The sequence below is a fragment of the Hemitrygon akajei genome, chromosome 10, assembly GCF_048418815.1.
Source record: "Hemitrygon akajei chromosome 10, sHemAka1.3, whole genome shotgun sequence".
Lineage (NCBI taxonomy): Eukaryota > Metazoa > Chordata > Chondrichthyes > Myliobatiformes > Dasyatidae > Hemitrygon > Hemitrygon akajei.
In genome coordinates this window covers 144,792,714-144,804,824 of record NC_133133.1, presented here as the reverse complement: position 1 = coordinate 144,804,824, position 12,111 = coordinate 144,792,714, and the positions used below count along the sequence as shown (strand labels likewise).

The 12,111-nt window shown below is 40.6% G+C and overlaps 1 protein-coding gene across 2 annotated transcripts in view; it reads left to right on the top strand.

The window, feature by feature from the left end:
• Nucleotides 1-12,111, top strand: part of fbln1 (fibulin 1) — a 117,725-nt gene that overhangs the window by 60,920 nt on the left and 44,694 nt on the right. For both annotated transcript variants that reach the window (XM_073059233.1, XM_073059234.1), the window contains one exon: nucleotides 4,917-5,048. In XM_073059233.1, coding sequence (XP_072915334.1) covers nucleotides 4,917-5,048 — 132 coding nt within the window. The remainder of the gene's footprint in view (nucleotides 1-4,916; nucleotides 5,049-12,111) is intronic.

Sequence of the window (12,111 nt, the reverse complement as noted above, 5' to 3'; positions counted from 1 at the left end):
ATGACCTACCAGGTCTTGGCACTGAGTCTGGCTTTGGCCCATAAGGGAAAGGGAAAGAAGACGAATGCAGTACTGATAGGGGATTCCATAATCAGAGGAGCAGAAGCAGAGTTGTGGACATGAAAGACACCTGGAAGGTATGTTGCCTCCCAGGTCCAGGGTCAGGGATATCTCAGATTGGGTCCATGGCATTCTAAAAGGTTAGGGTGACCAACAGAAGTCATGGTACATATTGGTATCAATGACATAGGTAGGTAAAGGGAGGAGGGCCTGAAAGTAGAAGACAGTGAGTTAGGCATAAAACTGAAAAGCAGGACCTTCAAGGTAATAATCTCTGGATCTCTGCCTGTGTCACATGCCAGTGAGGGTAGAAATAGGATGAATTAGCAGATAAATGCATGGTTGAACAATTGGTGTAGGGGACAGGGTTTCAGATTTCTGAATCATTGGGATCTTTTCTGGGCAAGGTATGACCTGTACAAAATCAACAGGTTATACCTGAATCCGAGGGGGACCAATATCCTTGCGGGCAGGTTCACTAGAGCTGTTGAGGAGGGTTTAAACTAATTTGGCAGGGGGTTGAAAACTGGACTAATTGGGCTGAGAATGGAGCAATTGATAGATGACTAGACGCAGTGTGTAATGAGACTATGAGGAAGGACAGGCAGACAGTAGGACAGAATTGCAGTCAGTGGGATGAGTTAAAGTGTAATAGGGGGTCAAGATCAAAAGTTTGATGAATATGGGTCTGAAATGTAATATTATATGCAGTACACAGTAGATGATCTAGCTGCGCAGTTAGAGATTGGCAGGTATGATGTGGACATATCTGAGTTGTTGCTGAAAGAAGATCATAGTTGGGAGCTTAACATCCAAGGATACACATTGTATTGAAAGGAGAGGCAGGTAGACAAACTGAGTAGGGTGGCTTTTTAGGGGGAAAAATACAATTGGAGATAGAAAAGGCTCGCAAAAAGGGCAATGTTGCAATAATCATGTTGCAATAAATTGGGTTTCGTTACAGTCGCACCAACCAAGAATAGTGTAGAAATATAGCAATATAAAACCATAAATAATTAAATAATAATAAGTAAATTATGCCAAGTGGAAATTAGTCCAGGACCAGCCTATTGGCTCAGGGTGTCTGACACTCCGAGGGAGGAGTTGTAAAGTTTGATGGCCACAGGCAGGAATGACTTCCTATGACGCTCAGTGTTGCATCTCGGTGGAATGAGTCTCTGGCTGAATGTACTCCTGTGCCTAACCAGTACATTATGGAGTGGATGGGAGACATTGTCCAAGATGGCATGCAACTATGTCAGCATCCTCTTTTCAGACACCACCGTCAGAGAGTCCAGTTCCACCCCCACAACATCACTGGCCTTATGAATGAGTTTGTTGATTCTGTTGGTGTCTGCTGCCCCAGCACACAACAGCAAACATGATAGCACTGGCCACCACAGACTTGTAGAACATCTTCAGCATCGTCCGGAAGGTGTTAAAGGACCTCAGTCTCCTCAGGAAATAGAGATGGCTCTGACCCTTCTTGTAGACAGCCTCAGTAAGCAGGTAGTTTGGAAATCTACCAGGAATCTATTAGGTTGGTGCTGGATCCTAAGAGAGGGAATTTGTAGAATGCCCACAAGATGGCCTTTTAGAACAGCTTGTGGCTGAGCCCACTAGGAGAGCAGCAATTCTGGATTGAGGGTTAGGTAATGACCCAGATTTGATTAGGGAGCTTAAAGTAAAGGAACCCTTAGTAGGCAGTAATCACAATATGACAGAATTCACTCTGTGATGTATCAGTATTACAGTAGTGTTAAGGGATTTAGAGGCATGAGAGAGTAGCTGGTCAAAATTGACTGGAAGGGGACATTAGCAGAGGTGATGGTAGAAAAGCAGTGGGTGGTGTTTCTGGAGGAAATTTGGAAATTTGGCACAGGAAAGACACATCCCAAAGATGAAGAAGTATTCTGAAGGGAGATTGAGGCAACCGTGTCTGACAAGGAAAATCAAAGGCAGCATAAAAGCAAAAGAGATGACATAAAATATAGCAAAAATTAGTGGGAAGGTAGAGGATTGGGAACCTTTAAAAACCACAGGAGGCAACTAAAAAATCCATAGAGATAGAAAAGATGAAATATGAAGGTAAGCTAGCCAATAATGTAAAAGAAGATACAAAAAGATTTTCAGCTATATAAAGAGTAAAAGAGAGATTAGAGTTGATATCAGACTGCTGGAAAATCTTGCTGGAGAGGTCATAATGGGGGACAAAGAAATGGCGGATGAACTTAATAAGTATTTCCATCAGCTTTCTCTGTGGGAGACTCTAGCAGATTGCCAGAAATGCAAGACTGTCAGGGGGAAGAAGTAAGTGTCATTGCTATTACTAAGGAGAAGGTGCTTGGGAAGCTGAAAATTCTGAAGGTAGATAAGTCACTTAACCAGATGGACAACACTCCAGGCTTCTGAAAGAGGTGGCTGAAGAGATTGTGGAGCCATTAGTAATGATCTTTCAAAACTCATTAGATTCTGGAATGGTTCCTGTGGACTGGAAAATTGCAAATGTCACTCCATTCTTTAAGAAGAGAGGGAAGCAGAAGAAAGAAAATTATAGGCCAGTTAGCCTGAATTCAGTGGTTGGAAAGATGTTGGAGTCTATTATTAAGTATGATGTTTCAGAGTCATATGATAAAATAGATCAATGTTGACATGGTTTTCTAAAGGGGAAATCTTACCTGATAAATCTGTTGGAATTCTTTGAAGAAAAAACAGGTAGGATAGGCAAAGAAGAGTCAGTGGATGTTGATTATTTGGATTTTCAGAAGATCTTCAATAAGGTGCTGCACATGAGGCTGCTTCGCAAGATAAGAGCCCATGGTATTACCAGAATGACACTAGCATGTTTAGAGGATTGTCTGATTTTCAGGAGGGATAGAGTGGGAATAAAGGGGGCCTTTCATAGTTGGCTGCCAGTTACTAGTAGTGTGCCATAGGGGTTGATGTTGGGATTGCTTCCTTTCGGGTTATGTCAATAATTTGGATGAAGGGATTGATAGTTTTGTGGACAAGTTTGTGGATGATCCAAAAGATAGGTTGCGGGGCAGGTAGTGGTGTGGAAGCAAGGTGTCTGCAGAAGAACTTAGATAGTTTGGGGGAAAGGGCAATGAAGTGGCAGATAGTTCAGGGAAGTGCATAGTCATGCACTTTAGCAAAAGGAATAAAGGTGCTGATTATTTTCTAAATGGGGAGAACATTCAAAAATCCTAAGTACAAATGGACTTGGGAGCTGTCACGCAGGTTTCCCCGAAGGTTAACTTGCAGACTGAGTTGATGGTAAGGAAAACAATTGCAATGTTAGCATTCATTTTGAGAGGACTAGTAATCAAAAGTAAAGATATAATGCTAAGGTTTTATAAGAATTGGTCAGACCGCTTTTGGAGAACTGTATTATGAGCTGTTTTGGGCCCCTTATCTAAGAAAAGATGAGCTGGCATTAGATCCCAGTAAAGAAAGGGCTAACATATGAGGAGTGTTTGATGGCTTAAGACCTGTAGTTGTTGGAGTTTAGAAGAATGAGGAGGATCTCATTGCAACCTATCGAATATTGAAAGGTCTATACAGTATGGATGTGGAGAGGATGTTTTCTATAGTGGGAGAGTCTAGGACCAGAGGACACAGCTGCAGAATTGAGTGATGTGAGTTTAGAACAGAAATAAGGAAATTTTTCTTTAACCAGAGGGTGGTGAATCCATGGAATTCATTGCCACTGACAAGTCATTGGGTATATTTAAGGTGGAGGTTGACAGGTTCTTGGTGAATCAGGATATCAAAGGTTATGAGGAGAAGGCAGGAGAATGGCATTGAGAGAGATAATAAATCAGCCATGATGGAATGGCAGAGCAGGCTCGACTGGCCAAATGGCCTAACTCTGCTCCTGTGTCTTATGATCTTATGATTAAGCACCAATATTCACATGGAACTTTATATATTGCATCTTCACTCCATGGGTGACCCTGTCTACTGAAATGTTATCAAGCCTTTTAATTAGTTTACCAGAAGCTGAACAGTAGCTGAATAAATTTTATCAGTGTCATTATTTCCTTAATCAACTTCTGCATGAAGTGGGAGCAACTCACTTTACCTCCACACTCAGGTGAGAATGGAAAGCAACTATCTAGAATAGGGAAAACACACCAACCTATTTCGAACTTTGCTTTTAATTTAGTATCTGCCCCAGCCACAAACCATTCCCAGCTCACTAGCTCAGTTAAACATTCTTTTCTTTTGGGTCTTTTCATAAGCCAAAGGAAAACTTCACAAAAGTCTATTAGTGAAGATAATGCTCCTTAAGTAGCATGAACTGTGTTCATCTTCTCAATATTCACTGTGTTCATGGAACCCTCTGAAACACTGTGGCTCTCATAATGAAAGTACAAAGCCCCAGTGATTACAAGTCATGACTTTATGCAAACAAAGGGAAAATACTGCAGATGTTAAAACTTTAAAATCTAACAACGTGTTGGAAATAACATACAAGTCAGGCTAGGTCTGTGAAGGGTTAATGTTTAGATGAATGACTTTCATCAGAATAGGAAAACTTTAGTGTCAAAAATGCAGAATCTGGTGGAGAAGAATGACTAAGTAATGTTTGTGACATGTTGGAAGGAAGGAGAGATGCCAGGAAGAGAGACAGTGAGAATAAAAGAGGGTGGTAAAGAAATTACAGAATAGCAAAAAACAGGTTTGGAGTCTTTTGGAGCCAAATTGTAAATAGTAACATTAAAACAATGTAAATGTGACCAAATTATCTTTGTGATGTTGATTGAGGGATAGCTCTTCATGTTACATCACATGCAACCTCTTCATGATAGTTGTCTTATTCACACCACATATTTCTTTGTGTTTGGTTATAGACATTGACGAATGCGCATTACCTGCCGGAGGCAACATTTGCTCCTATCGATGTGTCAATATTCCTGGAAGCTTCCAGTGTGCTTGTCCAGTTGCTGGCTATGCTCTCGCATCTAATGGGCGTAACTGTCAAGGTAGGAAAATATCTTTGCAGGGGAACTGACTTGTTATCTTTTTAAACTATAATAAATCAAATAGGGCTTATTTCAGATACTTTACTGCAATTAAAGAGGTACTGCACATTTTTAATTGTTTGTTCTGGTTTCCTCTTGAAATCCTACCAATGAAGAAACTGGACTGGGAACTAATTATCATGATACTCTTGAACACTGATATCACATCCCCATTATATGCCTCATATACTATATGATAATGTCATCAAAATGCATAGTGGCATTTTTTTAACTTATTGACAGCAATTGGATGCAAAGGTTGCAACTTGCTGTATAACCTCATATTAACTCACATTTTAACTAATAATATATTGTGCTTGAAGGAGAGAATCCTGTTAAGTTACAAGTGCTGTCCACTCAATGACATAGTTTTAGGATTTATAATTGCGCCACCAACTGGCCACCCCAAAATCCACTCCACGACATTTTAATATATTATAAAATTGATAGCTTCAAGCACAATGCCACTACTCATGGTGGCCTAGGACTTGTGTCAGGGAGTTTCTATCTAAAGATCCATGTGGCAATACCTTTTCCAACCCCTCAACTGGCTTTGCCTCATCTACAGATAGGTAGCACTGAGGCCCTGAAGACTCCCTCAATAGAGGTGAACAATCTCCTAAAAGAGAGAGTGGAAATAAACATTGATATCTGTAAACAATTGATGTACCTTAATTATCCCTGATGAGAGGAAATCATGGTTTCCCAAAGTCAGGACATGCCAAATTTGTGAGATTCTTTCAGAATATGTACAATTTGGCATCAGGAAAAAGCCTAGAATGCATTTAGTGCACCATAATCAGGTAAAATTCAATTTCCAAACAGTTATGGAGTAAACTTCCTTCTTAAATTGAAACCAAGAACTTTGGAAATACTTACAATATCAGGTCAGGTAGCATCTATTCATGGGGAGAGAATTAAAGTTAACTTTTTGGGACCTTAATCTTCAGCCAAAATAAGTAGAATTAAGTTTATGTCTGTACCTTTATGAGTGGGAATCCAGCACAGTGAAGAATAACAATAGCTGGTGGAACGCAGCAGGCCAGGCAGCATCTATAGGAAGAAGCACTGTCGATGTTTCGGGCCAAGACCCTTTGACCCTGACGTTGCTTCAATTTCCAGCATCTGCAGATTTCCTCGTGTTTGCAAACAAATCCTAAAATTGGCAAGTCAGAATTAGGTCATTAATCATGAAATTTGTTGTTTTGTGGCAGCAGTACAGTGCAGGTTGGTGAGGGTCCTTCATGATGGATGCTGCCTTCTTGATGACCTCGATGCAAGAAAGGCTTGTACCCATGATAGAGCTAGCTGAGTCTATAAACCTCTGAAGCCACTTTGTCATAAAACTATGTAACAAATATGTGTTGTGGTTTCCTGGTAGGTATGGTCAGTCAGGTTTTGCTGCCTAGTAATCACTCTTGTCAATTAAACCATGGAATACTATGAATAGTACTGTTAGTGCAAAGGGGAATAATATTGCTGAAGAGCCAAGAAGCCTTACAGGTAATTCTCTGACAGATATTTATGCCCGATATTACAGTTATCTTGGGGGCTGAAATCCAACCATACACAAGCTGTCTCGCTGAGCAAGGTTGGATCATCTCTGTCTGCATGCCCAGGTGCCTGCAGGCAGGCACAGAACCCTTCTCAAGCATCTTGAATTGCCAGGCATCTCTTGGTGCACCCAGCAGCTATGATAATAATGAATTTTCAGAAGATCTACTGATAGCAATAAAGGAAACTGAATATTTAATAAAATTGAAGTACTTGACCCAAGGATTCACTAGGTGCCAATAAAGAAGCAAGCCCATGAACATAAATAAACGAAAGAGGACTGTAAATCTGACAGAGTAAGATTATTTATGACTATTTGCTCGTGTTACTCAGTACCATGCACTGCGATCATCCAATTGCAATGGCAGTTATTTTCACATTCTCACACTGGTATTAAGGAAGCAAAAGGAGCAGCAGAAGGACTTCTTGTGTTAATTACATGGGAGCTGCCTTTGTCCACCCTGCAGCTTGCCAGCAATCTTACAAAAACAGGTGGAAGCCTTTTAACAGTTTCCTTAGTGCTCAGGAATTAATGCATAGGGGGCAATGAGTTAATAAAAAATTAGCTCAATGTTTCTGTGGTATGCTGCTGAGATAGTTTAAAGTTCTCAAAATATTGCTTGATATTGCATGTTGGACGTATTTTATTCACTAATCATTATCCTTATTGTTCATTCATATGAATCAGGGACTAAAGGAGAAATTACCAGTAATGGTTTCATTATAAGTTCTTTTGTTATTCCTTTTGTTATATCATTTCTTTTAATTTATATGACACTTTTTTAAAAAAAGGTACAAATTCCAAAAAGAAATTCTTGAAACAGTTTGAGAAAAACAAAACAGCACGATTACTTGAAGTGGTTGGAAATCTTCTTTCAGCAAAATCACTCTCTTTCTTTTCTGTCTGAGATCTGAGCATTCTGTCACCTCTAAAAGGTGCTTTTGTCTCTACCAGTTTATCACCAAAGAGCAGGATGCCAAAGTCTAAGGCTTCTCACCTGTCAGGGTGGAAAGAAACTCAAGCTTTTCTTTAAAGCTAAAGGATGATGTTTCTTGAAAGATGTGAGGATTTCTCTCATTGGTCTTTAAAATAAATACAATTATAGGTAATGAAGTGCTTTTGAACTTAGTCACTGTTGTAATGTAGGAAATGGAGACAGTCGCTTTGTGCAGCTAAGACCAAATGCAAATGACTTACTAATCAAGTTCAGAGATGTTTAAGGAATAAATACAGTCCATAACACCAGAATGAAATATTTTTTTCAAAATTAAATACAAAGAGCAGAACAAAATCACCAAATCGATCATACTGGAGTTTATGCTCCATTCTGCTTCCTGTCCCTCTTTATCTAATCCTTTTAACATAATTTTCTATTGCTTTCTCTTTTGTGTTTATCTTCTCCTTAAATGTATATTTGTAAATAGATTCAACTATTCTCCATGTAGCAAGTTTCATGTTATTGCCATTCTTTTGATAAAGAATTTTTTTCTGAATTTCCCATTCAATTTATTAATGACAAAATTTCTGTGAAAGCACCTGTTTTTTGTTGCAACCACAATTTTTTAGATAGACTGAATTTCTCAGATGTATGGCAATCATGAGAGGGTAAGGGGACAGGGATAATGCCTCATCTGAAACATGGCACCTTCACTGATGTGACACACACTCAGAATGCGCTCGACATAACTCTGTGGTGGACATTACAGAGTCCATGACTATCCGTGACCTGAAACCATATGGAGATGGTACCATGAGGAGGTGCCATTATGTGGTGTCTGTTTGAGTGTACTTCTGATGGGAATCGTCAAGTGTTCCAATTTAGGACTACTGCATCTGAAGTCCACAGTCATAGCCATGGGTGCTTCAGTAAGCAGCATCATTTCAAGATGTTTAAAAAATATATCAATACTCAAAAATTGATGAACCTTGGATGGCAGACTCAGGTCGCAAATGCGGTTCTCCTTTCAGAAAACTGAAGCAAGAATGTCACGCCAGTCTACAAGTATAATTGAGGCCTTAGACTTCCATTCCTGACTATCCTGCTGGAGAATGTACAGTCTCTGGAAAATAAACTGAAGACCTCAGAAAGAAGAGAAAATCTTTCCAGAGATGCTGGAAATCCAAGCAACACACACAAAATGCTGGAGGAACTCTGGCAACATCTATTGAAAAGAGTATAGTTTTGGCCTGAAATGTCAACTATACTCTTTTCTACAGATGCTGCCTAGCCTGCTGAGTTCCTCCAGCATTTTGTGTGTGAAGACCTCAAAGCAAGATTGCTATACCAGAAGGACATCAGGAACTGTTGTGTACTTTGCTTCATGGAAACATGCCGTTTCAGATGCAGTGATACAGTTTGATGGCTTCACCATACTCCACAAAGACAAGACAGCTCAGTCTTTTAAAAGCAGAGAGGGTGAAGTATGCTTTATGATTAACTCACCGTGGTGCACAAATGTGGCGGTTCTAATTCAGTCCTGTTCATCCAACCTGGAACATCTAGTGGTCAAATGACATCCATTTTAACTATCGAGGGAGTTTTCCATTGTCATCCTGGTAGTGTTGTATATTCCACTTCAGACCAATGTCAGGCAGACACTGGAGCAGCTGAGAAACACAAGGAGACATGGACCTGTGCACTCTGATGCCTTCCTAATCATTGTGAGAGATTTCAACCAGGCCAGCTTGAAGAAATCTCTGCCCAACTACCACCAATATATTACCTTTGGAGCCAGAGGAACCAACACACTTGACCACTGTTATGCCACCATCTAGAACACTTACTGTGCCATCCCACACCTACACTTTGGAAAGTCTGATCACCTAGTTATACTTCTACTCCCAGTGCATAGGCAGAGTCTAAAGACTTCAGTACCAGTGGTGAGGATCAAAAAGGTATGGTCAAGAGTGGTGGAGGAGAGCTTACAGGACTGCTTTGAGTCAGAGGACTGGACAATATTTAGGAATTCATCTTCAAGTCTGAATAAATACTCTACATTTGTCATCAACTTCATCAAGACCTGTGTGGATGAGTGCATTCCTTAAGAACATACTAGACATAACCAAACCAAAAGTCTTGGATGAACCATGAGATTCATAGTCTGCTGAGGGCTAGATCTATGGCATTTAAGACAGCTAATCCAGAACTCTACAAGAAGGCCAGGTATGACCTGCGGAAGGCTATCTAAAGGGCAAGAATACATTTCCGATTGAGGTTAGAGATGAAATAGGACGCACGTCAGCTCTGGCAGGGTTTGCAGGCCATTACTTCCCTCAAAGTGAAACTGATCATCATGACTGACTATTTTGCTTTCATGTACACTTTGAAAGGGAGAATAAAACTACACCTGTGTGAATCCCTGCAGCATCTGTGACCCTGAGATCTATTCTCAGTGGACAATGTCAGGACATCTTTCAAGATGGTGAACCCTCGCAAGACGTCAGGCCCTAATAGTGTACCTGGTTAGCTCTGCAAACCTGTGCCAACCAGCTGGCGGGAGTTTTCAAGCAGATCTTCAATCTCTTACTATTACTGTCAGAGGTTCCCACCTGCTTCAAAAAGGAGACAATCATACCAGTGCCCAAGGAAAGCACTCACATCTACAGTGATGAAGTGCTTTGAGAGGTTGGTCATGATCGGAATCAACTATTGCCCAAGCAAGGATCTGGACTCACCGCAATTTGCCTATCACCACAATAGATCTACAGTGGATGCAGGCTCACTGGCTGTCCACTCACTCTTGCGTCACCTGGGGAATAGTAGTACCTATGTCAGTCTGCTATTTATTGACCGTAGCTCAGTGTTCAACCCAATCATACCCTCACTTCTAATCAACAAGCTCCAAAATCTCCGTACACATACCAGTCGTCATCGAGGGGTCAGAAGTGGAAAGGGTGAGCAATTTCAAGTTCCTAGGTGCCTACATCTCTGAGGATTTATCCTGTGCCAAACACATTGATGCAACTACGGTGAAGGCACGACAGTGGCTATGTTTCATTAGGAGTTTGAGGAGAGGTGGTATGTCACCAAAGATGCTCACAAGTTTCTACAGATGTACTGTGGAGAGCATTCTAACTGGTTACATCTCTGTCTGGTATGGTGGGGCCACTTCACAGGATCAGAAAAAGCTGTAGAAAGTTGTAAACTCAGCCGGTTCCATCATGGGCTCTAGCCTCTCGAGCATCCAGGACACCTACAGAAAAGGCAGCATCCATCATTAAGGACTCTCATCACCCAGGACATTGTCCCTTCTCATTGCTACTATCAAGGAGGAGGTACAGGTGCCTGAAGAAATACATTTAACATTTCAGAAACAATGTCTTCCCCTCCATCATCAGATTTCTAAATGGGCAATGAACCCATGAACTTTCCCCTCTCTCTTTGCACTATATATATTGTAATTTATAGATTTTTATGATTACGTATTGCCATATACTGCTGCTGCAAACAGCAAGTATGCCACTGATATTAAACCTGATTCTGAATCTATCCCATGTCCCCCTCATCTCCTATTCTGTGATAATTAATAAGCTGCAGATCCTGTTACCTCACTATCCTTCAATTTAGCTCTGCGCTACTTTCAGATAGCTGAGAATTGGAACCTGGCCAAGCGAGAAAATTGAAAAAGGGTGTATTGTTAGATCTTGCACATTTGAAACCATGCTCAGCCAGAAGTGCTGAGTATCTGATCCTTTTCAGATTCTTCCTGAGATGCCTGCCATCTCAAGGCAACATAGTGACAAGGCACTCAACTCACTGTTGTCTGTGTGGGGTTTGCCCCGTGACCGGGTAGATTTCCCTCCTATGCTCCAGTTTCCTCCCTCATCTCAACATGTGCTGTGTTTAATTGAAAATTATCCCTAAATGTAGGTATGTTTCAAAAAAGCATAGAAGTATAGGCATGTGAGAGAAAGAATAAGGTAAATAAGAGGGAGAATAGAATTAATGGTGTTTCCCTGCTGGGATCTGGCATGGATCTGATAGACTAAATGGATTTTTTTCTTTGTCATTAAAATCAAGTATACGAGATAGTCTTCAGCAGGTCCATTTCCTACGTAGATCAATAAATGGTCGAGAGAACTAAATACAGCAAGGGCAATGGAATCTGTAGAAATGAAGACTTGAATTCCAGAACTAGCTGTTGCTCTGGGCCAATTATAATTCTGGCAAATACCTGACATTCTGGAAAATTGTCTAGACATGTGCTGTTCACAAAAGCAGCCCGTATCATATCCAATAAATTATAGTGGAGTTGTTATAAACTCATACAATGTGAAGGACTACTGATATTAGAAACAGGTGACTCTCACTTTCTGATAACCTGCTCCCTAATAGCTAGTTCTGGTTTCATCATGTCATATCAGCTCCGGATCTCACCTCTGCCTTTGTATAAAAGAAGTCTTAAAGAATTGAATCTCTGAGGCAAGGCGAGAGTCAGTCCTTGATATCAAGGCAGCGTTTGACCAAGT